This window comes from Herpailurus yagouaroundi, unplaced genomic scaffold (genome assembly GCF_014898765.1).
Source record: "Herpailurus yagouaroundi ecotype Mexico unplaced genomic scaffold, PumYag 207, whole genome shotgun sequence".
NCBI classification, from domain to species: domain Eukaryota; kingdom Metazoa; phylum Chordata; class Mammalia; order Carnivora; family Felidae; genus Herpailurus; species Herpailurus yagouaroundi.
This window is the reverse complement of record NW_024412438.1, coordinates 5,237,233-5,262,249: the sequence shown is the minus strand read 5'-3', so window position 1 is coordinate 5,262,249 and position 25,017 is coordinate 5,237,233. Positions and strand designations below refer to the sequence as shown.

Sequence of the window (25,017 nt, the reverse complement as noted above, 5' to 3'; positions counted from 1 at the left end):
GGAAAAAAATTGAAAAAGAAAAAAAAATCAGGCCCAAATTGAGAGGTAAACAAACTTATTCGCCCCCCATAAATGACAATTTTTCTTTTGAACTCTAACAACAACCAGGCCAGTTAGCTTTCAGCCTGAGAACACCTGTAGAAACCAACTGTCTGTGTTTCCACACCTTCCTGGAAGTTAGGCTTAAATCTCCTTCTAAATCTGTGAATATAGCTAAGTGGATGGTATCATAATATCCGTGTTAGGCACAGCAGTTCAGAAATGAATCCCTCTTTAGTTATTATGGTTTCATATCCCATGTTCATTGTGTGGGGAGTTGAGGAGAGTGCGTGTTCTACACTTTCTATTTCTTTCTTTATTTTTAATTTACATGCAAGTTAGTTAGCATAAAGTGCAATAATGATTTCAGGAGTAGATTCCAGTGATTCATCCCCTATGGGTTTTGTTTTTTTTTTAATTTTTTAAATGTCCTATTATTTACTTTTGAGAGAGAGATGGAGAGAGAGAGAAATGGGGGCAGAGAGGAAGGATTCATCCCCTATGTTTAACACTCAGTGCTCATCCCAACAAGTGTCTTCCTTAATGCCCTTTAGCCATTTAGCCCAGTCTCCCCCCACCCCACAGCTCCTCCAGCAACCCTCAGTTTGTTCTCTGTATTTAAGAGTCTCTTATGTATTGTCCCCCTCCCTGAATGTTCTACACTTTCTAATAGCAATACTTATATAGACACAATTACCAAGAATGACAAAGATCTAGAAACTATAAGCCTGTTCTAGGGCTCCCTCTAGCAATTTCTCTACCTCTATCCAGACCAAGCTCCTCATGGATGATAAGAGAGTAGAACCTTCTTCTCCTTGACATGTAAAAATAAGATTTAGGTTTGGGAGCTTACCAGTATCTGAACTTCATCAGACAGTTCCAACAAATCCCCCTCAAGCTGCCCAGAGGAACTGTTCATACAGCGGACAGTGACTTTGATACTGGTCCGACCAGCTGCTTTTGTGTGGACAACCATTGCAAAGTTATTCTCTACTGGGAGCTGTAGGAAAACCTAGAAAACAGAGATGGATTAAGAAATAGTCATTAATTAGGGCACCTGGGTGGTTCAGTTGGTTAAGCATCTGAGTTCAGCTCAGGTCATGATCTCGCTGGTTCGTGGGTTCCGGCACTGCATCAGGGCCTGTGCCGACAGCTCAGAGTCTGGAGCCTGCTTTGGATTCTGTGTCTCCCTCTCTCTCTGCCCCTCCTCTGCTTGTGTGTTCTGTCCGTCTGTCTGTCTCTCTAATACAAATATTTAAAAATTAAAAAGAGGGGCGCCTGGGTGGCGCAGTCGGTTAAGCGTCCGACTTCAGCCAGGTCACGATCTCGCGGTCCGTGAGTTCGAGCCCCGCGTCGGACTCTGGGCTGATGGCTCGGAGCCTGGAGCCTGTTTCCGATTCTGTGTCTCCCTCTCTCTCTGCCCCTCCCCCGTTCATGCTCTGTCTCTCTCTGTCCCAAAAATAAATAAACGTTGAAAAAAAAAAATTTTTTTAATTAAAAAGAAAAGAAATATTCATTAATTATCACTGCACACTTCCCTCTGTGTTGTAACAATAAGGAAAATAGATGCTAGATGCGTCTATAGAAAAGAACTAGGGTACCAACGATTATTCTCAGTGTTATTTCTTTTCAAATTCCCAACAACACAGGAACTCCTGAAGTGAACTCTGTGTATAGCACTCACCTAATTCTGGCAAGCCTCTGTGAGAAGCTCATGTTATCTTGAAGTTCATCCATGGACAGAGGAATGGGATGAAGGAAGAGTTCCTAAATAGGTTCAGACAGCAGGGCCTGATTTGGGAGAAATGAGGCAATATACCCTCCGGAGCTCAGAGTGGTGGCAAGGAAGCAAGAGGATGAGAAGGAAAGTTCGGGCTTTAGGGCAGTGCTCACACTAGCCGACTGTCTCCCACAGCTTCACTCACCATTCTGGCCCAGACTGGACAAGGCCGTCGGGAAGGCAGGGCCGACACTAAGGCAGGTGTTGAAGTGGACACCTGCCTACCTTTCGGGCACTTGCTTCCAATCCTCTCTCTCCTGCCTTTTTGTTGTCCAGAGCCCTCAAGACCTTTCTTCTAGCTCTCCTTACTCTGACACAGAGTCCCAAGTTCCAAAATCACCTTTCCCTCCTCCCCTATATAAAAATTCCCTTTTCTTATATGCGGATCTCAATCAGTTGTCTGGAAGGAAGTCTTATGCTAAAGCAAAGTGGTTTATAATTGTTTGATCTACATGGTGACACCACAGTGCAGGCTGCCTCCCACATGAGGGGCGCCGGAGACCTTTCTCTTCCCATTTCACCCCTTGGTTCGCCTGTGCAGGGTCTAAGGAAGGAGGGGAGACTCTGTGCGGCTCTCAATCATTTCTTCTTTTGGAGGAGAGTGGTGCTTCATTTTTAAAAAAATTTTTTTTAAATTTCTTTTTAAAGTTTTTATTTATTTATTTTGAGGGAGAGAGAGCAGGGGAAGGGTGGAGAGGGAAAGAGACTCCCAAGCAGGCTCTATGCCATCAGTGCAGAGCCCAATGTGGGGCTCGAACCCATGAACCGTGAGATCATGACATGAGCTGAGGTCAAGTCAGACACTTAACCGACTGAGCCACCAGGCGTCCCTGAGTGGTCCTTTAGATAAAGTTGGAGGAAGGGAGAGGTAGGACAGATGCAGAGGCCCAGGCCACCCCGTTCTCACACAACCCCTATTTGCTAGTCAAGAAGAAGAGTCGAATCCCTGTTCAGGACTCTGCCCAACTGCATACAGTTTCCTCTCTCCTCATTCCAAGTATAACTAGGCTCAGGGGACTCCATGACAGACAGGAGGTTCCCTAGACTACAGATCTAGGAATATTTTCAGAAGAGCTGCAAATAGATTTTGTAGCTGTGTTTTAGACTTCTCTTTTCTTTTTAGCTGGCTCCAGAAATACCTTATTAATCGTAGCTCCTGTAACCCCTCTGTTCTCTCCCACGTCTACCTCTGATTCTTCATTCTTGTGGGTACTGAGTCAGGACCTACTGGGTAACCTGGCCACAGGCTCTTCCTTCCAAGGACCTGGGTGGCTGCTTCCGTGCCCAGACCACCTTGGGCAGGCTCTCTCGAACTGATGCTCAGGTGACAGTGGGTAAAGTAGCATCCACCTTTTTCTTTTTTTTCTTTCTCAGGTTTCTGATTAAGGCTTAATGCTATGTGCATTAACACATCAAACGTATTTTCTTTTTTTAAGTTTATTTATTTTGAGACACACACACAGAGAGAGAGAGGCGGGGGGGGGGAGGGAGAGAGAGAGAATCCCAAGCAGCCTTCACGCTCAGCACAGAGCCTGATGTGGGCTTGAACCCACAGGCCGTGAGATCATGACTTGAGCTGAAATCAAGAGTTGGACACATCACTGACTGAGCCACCTGGGCGTCCCATCAAAGCTATTTATCACCAAGTAGAGGCTCACCTCAGACACACTGCAGGTTCAGTCCCAGACCACCACAATAAAGTAAATATTGCAATAAAGTAAGAAAATGAATTTTCTGGTTTTCCAGTACACATAAAAATTATGTTTGCACTATACTATAGTCTATTAGGTGTACAATAAATAGCATTATGTCTAAAACAATATATATATCTTAAATAAAATACTTTATTAAAAAATTCATACCTCCGAATGCCTGGGTACCAGATCCAATACATCTCTTTTGCTCATGGACCAATGGAATGTGAGTCCGGGGTTGGCATTGCTGAAGGAGAAAGGAGTCTGTGTACTGGTCACTCCCAGAACATAAACTGGCATCTGAAAAGAAGTGGGGCTGTGTTGTACTGCTGTAAGCCCTGCCCAGCTGGCACTGCGTTCCGGAAGGCACTGAGAATGGAGCCACCTGACTGACCTCAGTCGCTGTGATGAGTCGAGTGGTAGGTGCAAGGATCCTAACAGCCCGTAGCTGAACCACCTCAATGTGTACTTCATCCTGTTCAACAGGGAAGCAAGCTTGGACTACAAGGGGCTGTCTGTGCAGTGGGCAGAGATGCTTACGATAACTACTCTGTGCTTATTTGGGGCATTCAACAACAACAACAAAATATGCTATAGATTGTTTTTGTTCCCTAAACAATTTCTTTTTTTTTTTTTTTAATGTTTATTCATTTTTGAAAGACAGAGAGAGACAGAGTACAGCAGGGGTGGGGCGGAGAGAGAGGAGGAGCACAGAATCAGAAGCAGGCTCCAGGCTCTGAGCTGTCAGCACAGAGTCCAACGCGGGGCTCGAACTCACGGACCGTGAGATCATGACCTGAGCCGAAGTCGGACGCTCAACCGACTGAGCCACCCAGGCGCCCCCCCTAAACAATTTCTTAAGGATAGGGACTATGTCTTATAACAATGCCAAATACTCTGTGTTTTTGTGGGTTGTTTTTTTTTTTTTTTATATATACTAAAGATTACATATTTCCTATGCTTGGTTCAGAGGATGTCAGGTAAAGGACTCAAAGGGTTTTCCTGGGTTGCTGACACCCTCCTCATCACCACCCCACATCCCCCAATATGGTTCCCAGCTGGAAAAGTAGAAGCAGAGCAGAACAAAGAACAAATACCTGGGAAAACACAATGACTTTGCCAGTATCTTCATTTACTGTCTGGATGGTGCCATGGACCACAGCTGTGCCAACTACCTTCCCTGTAACCTGCCCCCTCCTATTCACAACAGCCACAGTCTGGTTGCTGATGGAGAAGTGAATGATAGACTGGGGCTGGGGGCCACCTTCAGACATTACCTGGAATTTAAACATGCCAGTGAATGCCTGGAACATGGGGAGAAATCATATCTCTTTTCCCAATGTTTTGTCCAAGCAACTTGACCTCTTATCTTCCCCCACTTCCCAAGAGACATATCCCACATCAACTCAAATGCAGAAGAAATCCAAGTGCCACACAACATCTATGGGGTTCCAAGAGGTAGGTTACACCCTGTTCTTTAGGGGACAGGAAAGAACTAATTTTGTTCTTTATCAGATCCTGCTGTACTTGGCTGGGAGTAGACAAGAGCAGGCCAATAGGAAGAAGGGAGTGTTTTGTGTTGGAGTGAGGCAGAGTGGGGTGAGGAGAAAGGGTGAATTGTATTTCCTGTCTCTGAGATCACCTGCATCATGTTGGTTGGAATCAGTGTCATTTTCTCTGGAACAAGTCTGAATGGAGGAAACACCTTGAAGAAGAAAAACACAAAGATAACAGGGATGGACTAGAGTCAATTTCGTAACAAATGATCATGCAGCTTATTCTAAGGAAAAAAATCCTATACACAGATGTATTTTACTTCATTTATAAATATAAATTTTATTTACAGTAGCAAAAAATTATAAATGAGAATGCTTAAAAATTATATATCCACTTATCAGAATAAAAGCGGTCATTAGAGAGAATTGGAAAATGCTCTTTCAGGTACCTATCACCCAGCTTCGACAACTACCAATGGCCAACAATGAGCTTTTAATGACATCAAAAAATACTTTTGACATAAGATTAGAATGAAAAAAACAGTATGATTCATCCATGTTAAAATAAGCATGGGGAAAAAGTGAAGGAAATACACCAAAATATTAATAATGGTTACCTCTAAGTAGTGGAATTATAGGTGATTTTCATGCTGTGTCTTTATTTTTTGCTTTCCAAATTTTCTACAAGAAGCATATTACTTTTACACAGAAAAACAAAAACCTAAAGTAAATTACATATTGCTTTAAGAGTCAGACAACTATCATTTTCTTCCATCACATGATTTTTAACTTGTGCAAACTAAACAGAAAAAGATGAATAAAGGTAAATGAGCTGAGGTATGGATTCTGGATGAGATGGTTTCCTTACCTCAATCTGGCGAGGGGCTGATGTGAATTTCCTCCCCATCTTGTCCCTGGCAACAGCCACAAGTGTGGTTTGCCCAATAGCAACAGCTCGAAGGATATAATTTTCAGAGTATTTATCCTGCTCCTCCATGAGCCTACAAAGACACATGTGTTTTTAGGTAAGAAAGACTTGATTTTTTAAAAATGTTTTTATTTATTTTTGAGAGAGAGAGGGTGTGCGTGAGTGGGGGCAGGGCAGAGAGAGAGACACACACACACAGAGGATCCAAAGTTGGGTCCGTGCTGACCACAGAGAGCCCCATGCGGGGCCTGAACTCACAAACTGTGAGATTATGACCTGAGCTGAAGTTGGGCACTTTAACCGAGCCACCCGAGAAAGATTTGATTTTAAGAGCAGCAAGTTATGCTTCTTTCTAAGATGCTTTAATTAACATTTTCTGTTCATTTTAACTGTAGTTAGAGGGAACAGCCAGAAAGTTAATTTCCAGAGTCAAGACAAAGTTCATGGCAAAGGCAGGAAGCTCCTGAAGGCCAAATATTTATTCCAAGGCTCCAAAGGAATAAGGGCAACGTTGCAAACGCTGGCAAAACTGCAAATCCTAAGCCGCCCTGGATTCTCTGTACTCCCCTTTCACAGAGGGGAGTACCAGCACCTCTGCTTCTAGGGAGATTTCTGAAGGTCCTCTATCCTGAAGCACCCCAGGGGATATCATCCAAGAAGTTTCATGAGATGGGAATATTCATGAGATGTGTCAATCTGTCCCACAAAACATATCTGAGAACGTGGAAGGGGCACTTTGTACAGAGCTGGATATGGGGAGAGTACGGGCTGAAAGGCCCTGTGACAGAAAAGTAGAGAAGAACACAGGGAGAGCAGGTGCTTGGTGCTCAGCCTGGGGAGGAGGCATTGAGGTGGCACTCACGTCAGGGTGACGATGGCAGAAGCCAACTGCAGTTTAAGCTCCATGTTTCTGAAGTACTTATTTCGGAATGGGCGTTTGGAAGGGCTGAGAGCCCTCACAGTTACTAACACAGTTTTACCTATTTCAACCTAGTTGTTAAAAAAGAAAGGTAATTTTAGTAGGAGTATGTCATTCACCAAGGACAGTCTAATAACTCTTTGAGGGTGACAAAGTGTTTTGTTGCGCTGAATGCTCCCGTTCAGGTTTTGATCAAATGGCCCTAACCCATACGTGCTGGTTTAGCTGCGAGTACTGTTTATCTTGTATGTCGGAGCATTGTTCTTTAAGGACAGGTATTTCCATGAACATCACTGAAGGTCCTGGTGCACACACAGGAGCCACATAGACTACGTGAAGTGAGGCTACAGGGTGAAAACGAGGCCTGCTTCTCTGATGCAACTGCTTCTCTGAGGCAACACAGCAAACGTCTCTCACCTTATCGATCAGGTCAAGCTCCAGCTCCTGTATGTCTGACACCCTGAGGTAGGCCACTGCTGGACCCAAGAAAGCTAAGCACAGATCATAGACCTCCAAGGTGAGAAATCCAGGATGTACTGGAACTAACTAGAAGGAAGAAGATGGTAGCTGGGTAAAGAAGCACACGTGCCCTGAGCATAATCAAAACAACTATTTTCACTAAAAGCACGAAATACAACAACTTACTTCCTTTGTGATGGGAACTGAGAGGTCACATTACGTGTTTTAGGCACAGCACAATATGCACCCTTAACAAATACTAACTGATAAAGAGCAAAGTTTAAGTTGACTGAATTGAGGCAAAATACAACATACATATCCAGCCTCTTAACTATGAATGGGGAAAGGATTTCATGAAGAAAATCCAGTCCATTTATGCTGAAATCACCAGTGCAACGGGGGCCATGGGGCGGGAGGGAAGCAGTGGGAAGACCTGGTTTTCTGTCCTGTGCTGTGGGTCCTGCCCAGCATGGCACCTGCACGCAGTGCTGAATCCACCCTCTTAAAAACAAACATTATGACCAAGGTAAGTTACATTCCTTTGAGCTTTTAGAAGGAAAGGAAATATACACTTATGCTAATGTAAGCTATTATTTTTATTACTAAAAGTCAACTAAAAGCAAATGCCTTGGCATACTGACTACAAAGATAGCTTAATATATTGAGTTGTCATATCCTGGCTAAAAACATTATATCCTCAGGTTATAAAGTCGACAGCACATCTAATTAACCACCCTTTGAAATTTATAGAAACGAACCCTCTTTTAATGAAAATCTTACAATTAGATGTCTCCTATACTGTCTCATTTTAACCAGAAGCAAAACTTGCCCAGCTAGTTGAAGGAAGAAAAAAAAAAAAAACCAAACCTTGTTTTTGGTTGGCGAATGTATGTAGGTTAAAAAAAAGAGGCAAATGTTATTTTTATAACAAGTTCGAGACACACAATGGCATTTTTTCCCAATCATTTTCATAAGAATGAGCTTTGACCTGAGACTATCAACCTGGGACCTATCTCTAGAACTTACCTGGACAGAGCTTTCTGCTTCCATGTAAGTGATGGTGACAATGTCCTGCTCACTGCTGTTGACCAAAAAATAACCAGATCCTTCCACAAGGCTAAATATTTCCTATGGAAAGATCAGACAAACAATATTCCATTTTATTCGGTTTATAAATAAGTCAAAGAAAGTAATTCCTAGCTACTGAAGGAAGAGTATGAGATTAAAAGATTAAGGTCAATGGACAAACTATGATTATTAAAGTATTACTACCCAAGGTATTACACATGTGTTACATATGCTTATCACTGATTTTCAATATGTGAGGGAGGTTTTTTTTTTTTTTTATTGCCATACATTAACCTTAATAACCTAATACTCTTCCCCTCCAACCAGATCTAATTTCACTAGATCCCTCCAACTTCTACCTTCACATCAGGGTGGTTATAGATGGTGGCGTTCTCAGGCAGTATAGTTACATCATCTACCAGGAGCAGTTCCACGGCCGCAGATCTGGGCGAGTTGGAAAGTTCCTAGAAACACACAGGCACCACAAAGGTGAGTATAAACTTTTAATTCCTCAGCTGAGAGAAGATCCCAATGTTCTTTCACATGCCAAAGATAACAGAATCAGAGAGGTGCATAGTTCTCAGAGTTAGTTATAAATGATTTTTAAGTTATAAATAAATGAAGTTTAAAGAAAAGCCTTAAATTTCAGTGATTTCCATTTCTTTCCTTTATTTTTTATTTTTTTATTTTAGAGAGAGAGAGTGCACGCGAGCAGGGGAGAGGGGCAGAGGAAAAAAGAGAATCTTAAGCAGGCTCCACACTCAGTGCAGAGCCCAACATGGGGCTTGATCCCATGATCCTGGGATCACAACCTGAGCTGAAACCAAAAGTCGGACACCCAACCGACTGACCCACCCAGGCGCCCCTGATTTCTATTTCTAATATAATAGTCTCCACTTACCTTTGGACTTTTATTCTCTGAATAGCCTACAAAATTGACTCCAATGAGTACAGTCCCTTTTAACTGATGTACCTTAAGGACCTGATGACCTGGAGATATAGGAGAAACAATAACATGTAGAACACAAAAATGTCTCCAGAAAACCAAATTTTGCCCTAATTTTTCCCAAATGATGTTTTATTGCATAGAGGAAAAACTACTTTGTGGGGAAATATACAAGAAACTGAAAACTGAGTTTTTGTGTTGACTCTGCCACTATATTCCTAAGGGACCCTGGACAACCACTTTATTTCTCAGCTTCTTTATTATTAAAAAAAATTTTTTTTACAGAAACAGTTTTTATTCTTTTAAGCTTCTTTATTTTGAGAGACAGAGAGAGAGAGAGAGATTGAGAGAGCAAGTGGGCAAGGGACGAGAGAGCGGGAGAGAGAGAATCCCAAGCAGGTTCTGAGCTATCAACATAGAGCCTGGCGCAGGGCCCAGACTCGCAAGACTGAGATCATGACCTGAGCCGAAACCCAGAGTTGGACAGTTAACCACGGAGTCAGCCAGGCGCCCCTCCTTGCTACCATTTTTTACACTAACTATACCATACGGTTACAGTATTATGGTATTAGAGCATTATAGTATTACATACACTTGAGTACTATGTTTCCACGTTCCCAAGCTCTTAGACTTGTCCTATGGGTAAGCTTCCTGTGAGTGGGGAGAAGGCTGAATCTTTACTTCCCCTTCTCCAGTGTTTCTTATTCCATGAATGGATATACCATCCGTCTAAATGCTCATGCCAGAAATTGTACCCCTTTTTTCTTCACCTTTGGGACTGATCTGTGGTAGACTGCCATATAATTGTGCCTGCTGGCATCCATGCCTTTGAGTAGTTCTCATCCGCCTTGACTCCGGTTTTGGCAGCTGACTTGCTTTGGTGAAATGGCAAATGTGATACAAGCAAAGGCTTGAGAAGCAATTACATATGAGGGCTCGCTGGCCTCTCGGGACCTCTGCTTGTTCCTCTGGCCCTTCTGTAGGATTCACTCACTTTATTTGGCTCACTTTTCTGTCTCCTCTTTCTATTGCCCCTGCAATGTTAAGGTCTCAGTGTCAATGTTACTTTCTCAGGCAGCCTTCTCTGTTCTGAACTACGTTAGGTTCTCCTATTGTAAATCTTAAAGCACCTCATAGTTGCCCATCAAAACACCTAACACAGTTGTAATGTTTGAAGTCTATTAAGGCAGAGGCCGCGACTATCTCACGTACCACTCCACCTTCGGGTGCCTAGCACTGGCCCTTACATTTAATAGCACCCCAATAAATATTTTCTAATAATGAATAAAATTTTCATTATTAGGTAAATAATAGGCAATAAATATATTTTAAAAAGTAATTTTATGTTCTTGTGAGAAATACTGCATCCTAGACCCTAGCTTTGCAACCAAGGAAATCTACATTTATGTTTGCTAAAACATACAATAATCAAAGATGAAAGGAGAGGTATGATAAAATCTAAAATAAACTGTCACCAAGGTGCCTGGGTGGCTCAGTCAGTCAAGTGTCCAACTTCGGCTCAGGTCATGATCTCATGGTTTGTGAGTTCGAGCCCCGCGTCGGGCTCTGTGCTGACCGCTCAGAGCCTGGAGCCTGCTTCGGATTCTGTGCCTCCCTCTCTCTCTGCCCCTCCTCCGCTCATGCTCTGTCTCTCAAAAATAAACAAATGTGAAAAAAATATATATAAATAAAATAAACCATCACTCAAGGGAAATACTTAGTGCAGAAACATTTAGCAGGTTATGCGAAAGGATCTGTAAGTCACCATAATACCATGTAGCCGGGTCTGTCCGCTGCCGTCATCCTTTGCTACCATCTCTACTGAATTATAATCTTCAAAATAAGCGAGTGTTTCATTTGAGGATTTCCATTCTAGCATTAGTGAACTGAAATTATCAAACTTTCTCCTGTGCTGATCAAACACTGCCAGTTCCAAGACTGTGTCCCTCAGGCTTGACACAGGAATCTGCATTAAAAAAATAAAAAAGAAGAAGAAAAGAAAAGCAAGGCGCTTGAGTGGCTTGGTCAATTAAGTGTCTGACTCTTGGTTTCTGCTCAGGTCATGATCTCATGGTTCGTGGGTTCAAGCCCCACATTGGTCTCTGTGCTGACAGCATGGAGCCTGCTTGGGATTCTGTCTCTCCCTCTTTCTCTGTCCCTCCCCCATTCACACTCATGCTCTCTCTCAAAATTAAAAAAAAAAAGAAATAAAAAAAGGAAAAAAACAACACAGGAGGCAGTAAGATATCCCTGAAGCTGGGGCTCATGTTTCTCCCAATCTATTTTCTTTGACAATTTTCAAACCAACAGATATGATGAAGGAATAGTATAATGAGTACTGAGACACATCTCACCTGGATTCACCACTTGTGTTATCTGTCTCTCCCTCTAATTTCCTACCCTCCAACCAAGTGTGTGTGTCTGGGTTGTTGTTTTTTTTTAATGTTTATTTATTTTCGAGAGAGAGAGAGAGAAACAGAGTGTGAACAGGGGAGGGGCAGAGAGAGAGGGAGACACAGAATCTGAAGCAGGCTCCTGGCTCCGAGCTGTCAGCACAAAGCTCGATGTGGGGCCCAAACCCACAAAGCACGAGATTATGACCTGAGCCGAAGTTGGATGCTTAACCAACTGAGCCCACTCAGGTGCCCTTGGGTTATTTTTTGCTAAATGATGTAAACATCATGACGCTTTACCCCTAAATAATTTAGCATGCATTTTCTAAGAATGCGAATATTCTAAGAAAAACAGTATTAGCACACACAAGAATATTAATTCAGTTTCATCTAATATAGTCAATATTTATTTTTCCCCAATGTCCCTCAAAGTATCTTCTATACCTGTGTTTTATTTTTGATCTAGATTTGACCTTGATAGATATATATTCTTATGAAACATATATAACATACATACATCATATGAAACGATGACTCAACATCATAAAAATTTCAGTTATTCTGAATTTACCTATAAATTTAACATAATCCCCACACATATACCTGGAATTGAGGAAATCTATATCCAACAATTAGCTGACCACAAAGCTAACCTAGCAGAAACTTTGGTGGCCACAGAGGACAAAGAAAGAATACAGACATTACCAAACTAGTTCAGAAAAGGTTACTAAACCACTACCACAACAAAAAACAGTAACTACCACAAAACCTATTAAGGGGAACAATATGATTTCAGAATTGCTAGATTATGTTATTTAAAATGTCAACTTTTTGGGGCACCTGGGTGGCTCAGTCAGTTAAGCGTCCGACTTTGGCTCAGGTCATGATCTCATGGTTCGTGGGTTTGAGCCCTGCATTGGGCTCTGCGTTGACAGCTCAGAACCTGGAGCCTGCTTTGGTTTCTGTGTCTCCCTCTCTCTGCCCCTCTCCTGCTCACACTCACTCTCTCAAATATAAATAAACATTTAAAAAATATACAAAATGTCAAGTTTTCAACAAAAAATTATTAGAGATGCAAAGAAACAATAAAAGTACAGCCCATATATAGGGAAAAAAGCAGCTGACAGAAACTGTCCCTGCAGATGCTCAGACACTGGACTTAGTAGACAAAGAGGTTTTTTTTAATTAAAAAAATTTTTTTTAATTTAAGAGAGAGAAGGAGAGAGAGAGTGTGTGCAGGGGGGGAGAGGGGCAAAGGGAGAGAGAGAGCTCTGTGTTCAGTGCAGAGCTCAACGCATGGCTTGATTCCATGACTCTGGGATCATGACCTGAGCTGATATCAACAGTGAGGTGCTCAACCCTTTGAGCCACCCAGGTGCCCTGAGAAAAAGACTTTTAGTCAACTATTTTGCTCAAAGAACTAAAGAAATTCATGTCTAAATAACTAAAGGAAAGTATGAAAATAATGTCTCATATATAGAGAATAAATAAAAGACCAAAATTAAATTATGAAGTTGAAAAGTGTAATAACTGAAATGAAAATTTCTCTACAGGAACTCAACAGCAGATCGGAACAGCCAGAAGAAAGAATCAGAAAGCTTCAAAATAAATCAAATGAGATGATCTAGTCTGATGAACAGAAGGAAAAAAGAATGAAGAAAAATGAACAACATCAGAGACTCACAGGACACCACTGAGTGTGTTAACATATGTAAAATGAGAGTCCTAAAAGGAAAAGAGAGAGAAAAAAGAAGAAGAAAGGATATTTGAAGAAACAACGGCTAGAAACTTCCCAAGTTGATGAAAAACATTAAACATCCAAGAAGTGCAAAGAACTCCAGGTAGGATAAATTCAAAGATACATACATCTAGACACATAATAATCAAACTTTCCAAAGTCAAAGAGAAAGACAGAATCATAAAAGCAGAAAGAGAGAGGATTAACACCTAATTTCTTATAAGACACCACAGAAGCCAATGATGAAAGAAAAAGACTGCCAGCTCAGAATTCTATACTGAGCACAATAATCCTTGAAAAATGAAATGCAGGGCTCAAACCCACAAACTGACAGATTACGACCTGAGCCAAAGTCAGATGCTCAGCTGACTGAGCCTCCCAGGCACCACTTGTACACTTGTAAAAGGGTCAGTTTTACGGTATGTATATTATATTTAATTCCAAAAAAATAAATTCTGAAGTATGCAGAAATATGTTTGTAAATTGCTCCTAAATGGTTGCAAGATAAGAAGTTGTACTTTTCCTGCAAATTTTCTGTAAAATTTTTTAAAAGTTTATTTTGAGAGAGAGAGCATAAGCAGGGGAGGGGCAGAGAGAAGGAGAGACAGAATCCCAAGTAGGCTCTGAGCCTTCAGCCCAGAGCCCGATGTAGGACTCAAACTCATGAGATCATGACCTGAGCCCAGATCAAGAGTTGAACACTTAACCGACTGAGCCACCCAGGCACACCGCAAATTTTTTATAAATTTAAATTATTTCAAATGAAAAATGTGACACTGAATAACAACTATACAGATAACTTTTATTCTGCTCCATCTAAGTGGATTTTAAAAAAGTAAATCATTTATAAACTTCGAATAATATTTCACATGGAATTTAGTTCTGAAAAAAATGAGTTCCTAACCCTAACATCTCATATTCTTGTTATTTTATAATAAAAAGACAGAATAGTATAAAAGTAAAAAACAAGAGCTTTGGAGTCAGACAGAATGTTCTGCTTTGTAGCTTTATGACTTTGGAGAAGTTACTCAACTCCCAGGAGCCTCAGTTTCTCCATCTCTAAACAGGAATAATTGGTTGTTCTGTTCTCTAAGAAATGACTTCTATTCTCCTATGCTTGGAATTAAAGTCCACCTCACTTAGTTTATAGTCTGATGTTCTAGTTTCAAGGTTAGAAAACTCATTTATTCCTCATTCCCTACTAGCCACGCTATTGCTTATCATTATTCTTCATGGGTCTGGAGTAGAGATAAATTCTATTACTTACCAATAATGCCAAAAAAAATCTGTGAGGGAAAAATATTAACCAAACTAACTGGAAGTTTGGAGACATCTCCATTGCTTGTTGCCATAATTATAAGCTGACTATGTACCTATGTACAGTAAGCAAAGTCATTAAGTCATCAAATGTCACTAGGTGTAGCCAATTCTAACTTAGTTTAATCATCTCTTTTCAGACACTATCAGGGAATGAATAACAAATAAAACAGTCTCCTTAACTTAAAAAAAATTTTTTTTAACATTTATTGATTTTTGAGAGTGAGAGAGATGAGCAGGAGAGGGGGAGAGAGAGAGGGAGACACAGAATCGAAAGCGGGCTCCAGGCTCCGAGCTGCCTGCACAGAGCCTGACGTGGAGCTCGAACTCACGGAGTGCGAGGTCATGACCTGAGCCGAAGTCAGCCGCTCAACCGACTGAGCCACCCAGGCGCCCCCAGTCTCCTTAACTTGAGTAAGACAACAATTGCTTCTAGGCCTTTTGGCTAAGATCAAGTGTAACTTTGATAAGACAAAAGCCATACTTCAGAGCATTTATCTCTAAGGCACAGAAGACAAAAGTGCCAAATTAGTTGGCACCACTGTACTCACCAGTTGCTTGTTGTGCTGTGGCAGAGGGCATGGTTGGGCACCAGCTGGCACTCTGTACACTGGGGTTACTGACATGCTGGCAGGGTGGGCACACATGAAGCGTACCTGCACAGCCTCCACAGCTGGACTAGGGTTCAGGATACCTGGGTGATTTCCAATTCGGAATGTCAGAGCCTTTAAGGAAACAGCAGAGCAAGAGGCAACCATGAGTAGACACTCGATGTCAGCTGGGCCAATCTATACACTTTAGAATCGTTCAATCTCCAGTACAGGGTGTCTCTGGACATCATAATCATCATAGTTCTTAATCTATGCACATAGTTCTTGTGCTAAGAGAAACAAAGGTATCATGGAAATTTGGAAGCAAAGGGAACATTAAAAAATCTAATTCTGGGGGCGCCTGGGTGGCGCAGTCGGTTAAGCGTCCGACTTCAGCTCAGGTCATGATCTCGTGGTCTGTGAGTTCGAGCCCCGCGTCAGGCTCTGCGCTGATGGCTCAGAGCCTGGAGCCTCTTTCCGATTCTGTGTCTCCCTCTCTCTCTGCCCCTCCCCCGTTCATGCTCTGTCTCTCTCTGTCCCAAAAAATAAATAAACGTTGAAAAAAAAAATTAAAAAAAAAAACAAACCTAATTCTGATCAATCACTTCAGTCTTTTCCTCCACCAAATCTTTTGTTATCAGTTGGTAAAAAGTGGAAAAACTATTCTGTGTTTCAACCTTTCTCTGGTGGAACACCAAATGAGTAACAGACCGTGGAGACAAAAGGTTAGAGGGCTCCAACAGGGGTGATGACTCTGACGCTGACAGCCAGCCACATACACAACAAAGTTCACGAGAGACTTTAGAAAGAAGCACAGTTCTTATTAATTAAAATCACATATTGATTTCTTGTGAGCTGGTTACACAGAGTCATACACTGAATTCTCAACCCCAAACTGCAAACCTTTGTTTCTGGTGTTGATAGAAGCAGGGCATAGCTGGGCGGATCCATCACTACCTCTAAAATAATAAAACTAATTGAACTGATAAAAGGCAGGCAACATACTATCTTATCTGCATAGATCTAACTGGTTCTTCAAAACTGCTCACCACTCACAATTGCTAACCAATCAAAATTGCTAATAGATGACTTTAATTTTCCCTTCCTTGCATTCTTTGGAGGTGAGGAACCATATAACATCTAGTCTAGACAACAAAGATTTGAATTATAGTGATAAAGTGACTGAAATAAGCTCATGATTACAAAAGAATCTTGAACCATTTAGTGAACTGTCAGAATTATCAAATGAGTAAAATCTTTGAGTACATTTAAAGGATTGCAAAAGTTTTTTTAAAAGGCCTTTAACTGGTAATTACAATTTTCCTGTCTAGTATAAATGAAATCCATTAGAATCTGAAAAGGAAAGGGAGCCCCTGGGTGGCTCTGTTGGTTAAGCATCTGACTCTTGATTTCGGCTGGCTCACGACCTCATGGTTTGAGAGTCTGAGCCCCATGTCAGGCTCTGAACTAATGGTGTGAAGCCTGCTTGAGATGCTTTCCCTCTTTCTATCTCTGCCCCTCCTCCATTCACTCTGTCTCTCAAAAATAAATAAATTAGCATTAAAAAAAAGAATCTGAAAAGGAATGGCTAGAAACACAAAAGATTTGTTGGAGTATTAATTGCTAAAAGAAATGTCAGGGAAAACATATTTTCTACTTACTTGTTCCCCTAAATCCAGGCACAGCACTCGGTAGATGTACTGGTTCTGTTTTCGCTTAGCTGGCAGCCGGACTTGTGTTAATTCAATTTTCTCTGTCTTCTCCATGCTCAACTCCAAAAAGAATCGGGAGGGCTCCAAGATCCATGGACATGGGCCCCCTTCAAATACCATTTCCTTTGCAGACCGCCATGTCACCAACGCCACTTCCACAGGGTTTACAGCCTGATGACATTCAAAGAAAGAAATTATCCTCGATTGGTCAACTCAACAGTTTTCTCAAGCGAAAAACTCGTAGATTGCTAATTCCCAAACCAGGAGACATGTACATGATGCCTCTCACTTGGAAGCTTCTCAACCTCTGTACTAATTTAGATCCTACCGATATATTCAGGCCTGTGGGTCACTTCACCCATTAATGTCTCATCATTCCAGACCACAACCACTTCCACATCCGCTAAGTTCTTGCAGCATTCATCTGTACTATTCATTTGTACATTAAGTCATCTCCTAATGCTGTTTATTTTTTTTTAATTTTTTTTTTCAACATTTATTTATTTTTGGGACAGAGAGAGACAGAGCATGAACGGGGGCGGGGCAGAGAGAGAGGGAGACACAGAATCGGAAACAGGCTCCAGGCTCTGAGCCATCAGGCCAGAGCCTGACGCGGGGCTCGAACTCACGGACCGCGAGATCGTGACCTGGCTGAAGTCGGACGCTTAACCGACTGCGCCACCCAGGCGCCCCTTTAATTTTTTTTTAATGTTTACTTATTTTTGACAGAGAGAGAGACATAGCATGAGTGGGGGAGGGGCAGAGAGGGAGACACAGAATCCCAAGTAGGCTCCAAGCTGTCAGGACAGAGCCCAACGCAGGGCTCGAACTCACGGACCACGAGATCATGACCTGAGCCGAAGTTGGACGCTCAACCGACTGAGCCACCCAGGCACCCCTCCTAATGCTGTTTAAATGTGTTAAATGCTTCATATGTGAGTCTAATAAGTCTTATGCAGGGTACCCAGGTGGCTCAGTAGGTTAAGCATCTGACTGTTGATTTCAGCTCAGGTCATGATCTCATGGTGCATGAGTTCAAGCTCTGTGTTAGGCTCTGTGCTGACAGCTCTGAGCCTACTTCCAATCCTGTCCCCCTCTTTCTTTGCCTCTTCCCCACTTGTGTGTGTGCACGTGTGCGCTCTCCCTCTCTCTCTCTCTCTCTCAAAAATAAACATTAAAACAAATAAAATAATAAAAGAGAATTTATCTCCCTCAGCTGGATTTAATATAATATTGTGCACATAAAAGGTATTGAACAATAGCTGTATAAGCATTTAAAAATTTTTTTTAGGAATTACTATTTTTTTAAAGTTTATTTATTTATTTATTTTGAGAGAGAGAAAAATAGCACAAGTAGAGGAGGGGAAGAGAGAGAGAGAAAAAAAAAATCCCAAGCAGGCTCCATGCTGTCAGCGCAGAGCCCGACGTAGGGTTCAAACCCAGAAACTGTGAGATCATGACCTGAGCCAAAATCAAGAGTCAAACAGACACTCCACCAACTGAGCCACCCAGGCACCCCTGTATAGGCATTTAAAATGTATATATATTTTGAGTATAGTTGACACACAATGTTAAATGTGTCAAGAATACAAGATAGTGATTCGACATCTCTGTATGTTGTGCTGTGCTCACAAGTGTAGCTACCATCTGTCACCATATAACATCATTACAGCAGCACCGACTACATTCCCTTAACACTGTGACTTTTATTCCCAGGACTCATTCGTTCAGTAACTAGAAGCCTGGATCTCCCCTCCCCTTCACCCATTTTGCCCAACCCCTACCCCTCCCAGCTAGCAACCACCATCAGTCTGTTCACCGTATTCCTAAGACTGATTGTGCTTTTTGTTTATCTATTCGCTTTTTAGATTCCACATTTGTGACATTATATGGAATCATTTACCTTTCTCAGTCTGACTTCTTTATTTTACTTAGCATAATACCCTCTAAGTCCATCCATGTTGTCACAAATGGTATGATCTCATTCTTTATGGCTATGTAATATTCCAGTTTGTGCATGTGTATACTTACCACATCTTCCTTACCCATTCACCTACCGATGGGACACTTGGGCTGCTTCCATACCCTGGCTGTTGTAAATAATGCTTCAATAAACATAGGGGTGCATGTATCCTCTCAAATTAGTGTTTTCATTTTCTTTGGTTAAATACCTAGTAGTGGAATTACTGGATCATATGGTATTTTTTTTTAAAACATTTATTTTTGAGAGAGCACATGTGCACAAGCAAACAGGGGAGGGGCAGAGAGAGAGGGAGACAGGATCCGAAGCAGGCTCTGTGCTGACAGCAGAGTGCCCAATGCAGGGCTCGAGCTCATGAACTACTAAATCATGACCTGAGGCGACGTCGGATGCTTAACTGAGCCACCCAGGCACCCCATGGTATTTCTATTTTTAGTTGTTTTAAAAAAAACTTTTTTTTTTACATTTATTTATTCTTGAGAGACAGAGAGAGACTGAGCACAAGTGGGGGATGGGCAGAGAGAGAAGGAGACACAGAATCCGAAGCAGGCTCCAGGCTCTGAGTTGTCAGCACAGAGCCCAAAGCAGGGCTGGAACTCACAAACCACAAGATCATGACCTGAGCCAAAGTCAGATGCTCAACCGACTGAGCCACCCAGGCGCCCCTTTTTGTTTTTAATGTTTGGTTATTTTTGAGAGAGAGAGAGAGAGAGAGAGCGCGAGCATGAGTGGGGGAGGGGCAGAGAGAGAGGGAGACAGGACCCGAAGCAGGCTCTGGGCTGACAGCAGTGAGCCTGATGCAGGGCTTGAACTCATGAACCCTTGAAATCATGACGTGAGCTGAAGTCAGCGCTTAACCGACTGAGCCACCCAGGAGCCCCAGTTCTCTTCTAGGTTTTTTTTTTTAATTTTTTTTTTTTAACGTTTATTTTTTTGGGACAGAGAGAGACAGAGCATGAACGGGGGAGGGGCAGAGAGAGAGGGAGACACAGAATCGGAAACAGGCTCCAGGCTCTGAGCCATCAGCCCAGAGCCCGATGCGGGGCTCGAACTCCCGGACCGTGAGATCGTGACCTGGCTGAAGTCGGACGCTTAACCAACTGCGCCACCCAGGCGCCCCTCTTCTAGGTTTTTTTATGGTTTCAGGTCTCATATTTAGGTCTTTAATCCATCTTGAGTTTATTTCTATGCATGGTGAAAGAAGTATTCCAGTCTCATTCTTTTTCATGTGGCTGTCCAGTTTCCCAACACCATCTGTTGAAGAGATCCTCCTTTCTTCATTGTATATTCTTGCCTCCTTTGTCAAAGATTGACCACACAATCCTGGGTTTACTTTTGGGCTCTCTAGTCTGTTACACTGATCTACATACTACATACCTATTTTTGTGTCAGTACAACACTGTTTGGATTACTACAGCTTTGTAGCATATCTTGAAATCTGGGATTGTGATACTTCCATGCTTTGTTCTTCTTTGTCAGGATTTCTTCGTCTATTCAGGGTCATTTGTATGGTCCCATATAAATTTAGTATTATTTGTTCTGGTTTTGTGAAAAATGCTGTTGGTATTTTGATAGGAATTGCATTGAATCTGTGTAGATTACATGGCTAATACAAACATTTTAATAACATTAATTCTGGGGCAGGGCGCCTGGGTGGCTCAGTTGATTGAGTGTCTGACTCTTGGCTTTAGCTCAGGTCATGATCTCACAGTTCATGAGTTTGAGCCCCGCATCGGGCTCCATGCTGATAGTGCGGAGCCTGGTTGGGATTCTCTCTTCAAAATAAATAAACTTTAAAAAATTACATTAATTCTGAGGCACCTGGGTGGTTCGGTCAGTTAAGTGTTCAACTTCAGCTCATGATCTCACAGCTTATGAGTTTGAGCCCCACATTGGATTCTGTGCAGACAGTGCAGAGCCTGCCTTGTATCCTCTGCCTCTCTGTATCTCTCAAAAATAAATAAACATTAAAAATAATAATAATAAGGGGCCCCTGGGTGACTCAGTCAGTTGAGGATCCAACTTCAGCTCAGGTCATGATCTCACGGTTCGTGAATTCAAGCTCCACATTGGGCTCTCTGCTGTCAGTGCAGTGCCCGCTTCAGATCCTCTGTCTCCCTCTCTCACTGCCCCTCCCCTGCACATGCTCTCTCCCTCTCAAAAATAAACAAACATTTAAAAACATTTTAAATTATATCAAATCTTCCAATCCACAAGCATGGAACATCTTTCCATCTGTTTGTGTCATCTGCAATTCCTTTCGTCAGTGTTCTATAGTTTTCACAGTACAGGTCTTTTACCTCCTTGGTTAAGTTTATTCCTAGGTATTTTATTCTTTTTGGTGTAACTGTAAATGGTATTATTTTCTTAATTTCTCTTTCTGCTACTTATTAGTATATAGAAACACCACTGATTTCTGGGTATCAATTTTGGATCCTGCAACTTTACTGAATTCATTTATTACGTAATACTTCTAGTATTTTTTTGGTAGAGTCTTTAGGATTTCCTATGTTTAGTATCATGTCATCTGTGAACAGTGATAGTTTAACTTCTTTACCAATATAGATGCCACTTATTTCTTGTCTGATTGTATGGCTAGGACTTCCAGTACTATGTTGAACAAAAGTGGTGACAGTGGGCATCCTTGTCCTGTTCCTCATCTTAGAGGAAAAGCTCTCAGTTTTTCACCATTGAGTATGGTGTTAGCTGTGTTTTTTTCATACATGGTCTGTATTATGTTGACATGTTATCTCTAAACCCACTTTGTTGAGATTTTTCATCATTGATGCATATTGAGTTTTGTCAAACCCTTTTCCTGCATCTGTTCAGATAATCATGATTTTTTTTTTAAGTTTATTTCTTTATTATTTTTTTTTTCTCAACGTTTTTTTTTTTTTTTTTTTTTTTTTGGGACAGAGAGAGACAGAGCATGAACGGGGGAGGGGCAGAGAGAGAGGAAGACACAGAATCGGAAACAGGCTCTGAGCCATCAGCCCAGAGCCTGACGCGGGGCTCGAACTCACGGACCGCGAGATCGTGACCCGGCTGAAGTCGGACGCTTAACCGACTGCGCCACCCAGGCGCCCCAGTTTATTTCTTTATTTTGAGAGAGAGAGCATAAGCAGGGGGAAGGGCAGAGAGAGGGCTAATCCCAAGTAGGCTCCACATAATCAGCGCAGAGCCTGAATTCACAAAACTGTAAGATCATGACCTGAGCCAGAATCAAGAATTGAACACTTAACCAACTGAGTCACTGAGGCACCCTCAAGATAATCATGATTTTTATCATGTGTTTTGTTGATGTGGTGTATCACATTGATTTGTGAATACTAAACCATCCTTGCTTTCTTGGAATAAATCCCACATGTGAGTGATCCTTTTAATCTATTGTTATATGCCCTTTGCTAATATTTTGTTGAGGACTTTAGCAGTTTGTTCATCAGTGCTATTGACCTGTAGTTTTATTTCTTTGTGGTGTCTCTGTCTAGTTTTAGTAGTATGGTAATGGTGGCCTTGTAGGATATATTTGGAAGCTTTCCTCCCTTTTCTATTCTTTGGAATTGTTTGAGAAGAATAACTATAAACTCCTCCTTAAATGTTTGGTAGAATTCACATGTGAACTCATTTGGTCCTAGACTTTTGTTTGTCAGTTTTTTGATTACTGATTCAATTTCATTACTAGCAATCATGCTGTTCAGATTTTCTGTTTCTTCCTGATTCAGCTCTGGAAGATTATATGTTTCTAAGAATTTATCCATTAAATGGATATTTTATTAAATTAGCAAATAACTTTTGTCCTAAATATATAAAGTAATACATCTATACACTTCATCCCATTTTTCAAAGAACTCTCACTTAAGGGGTACAGTCAAGATTGGTATCCTATTTAGAGATGAACAAACTTGGAGAATAAAGTTTTAGGAGAATAAAGTATTATCAAAGTGTAGGTTATTTTCCTGTGCCACACAGTGTCTACAATATTGACTAAGTTGCAAAATGAAGTACAGGGTTGAAAAATCATTCTAAAAATATAAACAAATCATGTCTTAGTATTTCTTTCCTGAATTAGTCAATCATACTGATAACTGAAATTACTAAAATTAAACATTCCTGTGTCTAATGGCAGTACTCTCTTAAATAATGTATTTGTAAGTCAATTCAACAAGTATTCATTGATGGCTCATTGAAGGATACAGTAATAAAAAGTCAAATGAGCTCCTGCCTCACAGTGGAGCTCACGGTCTGAGAAAGACAGATTTGAAGTTGGTAAAGAGAATAATGAGCATTACAAGAAGGCACACTACAGTGTGCACACAAGCCTCTAACAGGAGAAGCAGAATTAGTCAAAGGTTTCACAGAAGGCCTCCTTGAGAAAGCAAGACAAACTATTCCTTTCTCCTAAATATATAGTCCAAAATTAACCAGATCAACTGAATTGAATGTAAATTCCATGTACAAGGACAAATTGAGAACTATACCATGCACTGAAACGTAATATTGATAACAAAGGTAGAACACATGTACTCTTTTAAGAAGGTAAAGGGGAAAATTTGTGACCAAAGCACTACACAGAAAAGGGAACCATCAGGGGTGTTTGGGTGGTTCAGTTGGCTGAACATCTGACTTCGGCTCAGATCACGATCTCATGGTTCATGGGTTCAAGCCCCACATCCGGCTTTGCATTGACAGCATGGATCCTGCTTCAGATTCTCTGTCTCCCTCTCTCTCTGCCCCTCCCCCACTCATGTTCGTTTCTCTCTCTCTCTCTCTCTCTCTCTCTCTCTCTCCCTCTCTCTCTCTCTCTCTCTCAAAAATAAACATTAAGGGGTGCCTGGGTGGCTCATTTGGTTAAACATCTGCCTTCAGCTCAGGTCATGACCTCACAGTTCGTTAGTTCAAGCCCCACACCTGGATCTGTGCTGACAGTGCAGAGCCTGCTTGGGATTCCTTCCCTCCCCTCTCTCTCTGCCCCTACCCTGCTTGTGCTACCCCTCTCAAAATAAATCAATTAAAAAAAATAAACACTAAAAAAATTAAAAAAGAAAAGAAAGAAAAGGAAAACCATCATTTTACTTCCTCTCCTTTAACGATGGTTTTCATCCATGCACATCTGATTTGTGGAGACTCAATAAATATAAAATAAGGCTAGGAATAATCATAAAATAGAAAACCTAATGAAATGACAATGAACCACAGCCAAGTACTTTCATTTAATTAAGCAAGTAGGAAGATTCATCCACTGAGAACAAATAAATATGTTTGAACCATATGTTTAATACTTATGCTGCATAATGTGCAATAAGCCCAACTTAAAATGCAAAATTACAATTAACAACTTACCTTGCTTCTTTCATTAGTGTTAATTCCCCCCCATTGAGTGTCTCCTTGTCCCAAGAGTCACTGAGTCGGAATGTGTATCTATTAGCAAGAACTTTTAGACATCAGTTGTAGTTCTTGAAGGGATCCACTATGAAAGCATCCCAGGCTCTACATTTGTTTTGAACTGCCACCTGCCGTAGTGTCCCAGTTATAACGGGCCAGTCCTTAGGGCCCTCCATAATGACTGTTCTGTTGAAAATCTTGAAGTATAAAGGGTAAAAGATGACGACCTCCCTCTCTAGAATCAAGTTTTCTTTCAGAGTTCTTTAAAAGAGACCATACTAATATTCAATATCTTGTTCAGAGTCATGTTTACAGGTATATATGCACATGTAAAAATTCAAATAGTACCTTAAGATCAGCGTACTTAATGTAATTTACTATACATATTTTATACCTCAATAAAAAAGAAGAAAGAAATGAAAAGATCTACAACTTGCTGATAGAGCTTGAAGATATTCCTGTGGCAGACACATGAGGGAGTACACTCCCTGATACTCAGGCTTGATGACAGAACTGTAGAGCTAAGAGTGAAGGAGTGGTAAATAAAGAGAACACAAATATAACTGATCTTTCAC

At 41.3% G+C, this 25,017-nt stretch overlaps 1 protein-coding gene across 11 annotated transcripts in view; it reads right to left on the bottom strand.

The window, feature by feature from the left end:
- NUP210L (nucleoporin 210 like) overlaps nt 1–25,017 on the bottom strand; it is an 83,558-nt gene that overhangs the window by 20,759 nt on the left and 37,782 nt on the right. For 10 of the 11 annotated variants that reach the window (XM_040452856.1, XM_040452852.1, XM_040452857.1 and 7 more), the window contains 14 exons: nt 17,029–17,250; nt 15,329–15,502; nt 11,103–11,295; nt 9,285–9,373; nt 8,743–8,847; nt 8,342–8,443; nt 7,274–7,402; nt 6,800–6,927; nt 5,878–6,010; nt 5,156–5,218; nt 4,611–4,790; nt 3,908–3,988; nt 3,682–3,813; nt 893–1,051 (listed from right to left, as the gene is read on the bottom strand). In XM_040452856.1, the coding sequence (XP_040308790.1) occupies nt 893–1,051; nt 3,682–3,813; nt 3,908–3,988; nt 4,611–4,790; nt 5,156–5,218; nt 5,878–6,010; nt 6,800–6,927; nt 7,274–7,402; nt 8,342–8,443; nt 8,743–8,847; nt 9,285–9,373; nt 11,103–11,295; nt 15,329–15,502; nt 17,029–17,250 (1,890 nt within the window). The remainder of the gene's footprint in view (nt 1–892; nt 1,052–3,681; nt 3,814–3,907; nt 3,989–4,610; nt 4,791–5,155; nt 5,219–5,877; nt 6,011–6,799; nt 6,928–7,273; nt 7,403–8,341; nt 8,444–8,742; nt 8,848–9,284; nt 9,374–11,102; nt 11,296–15,328; nt 15,503–17,028; nt 17,251–25,017) is intronic. The other variant, XM_040452858.1, reaches the window with a different exon arrangement.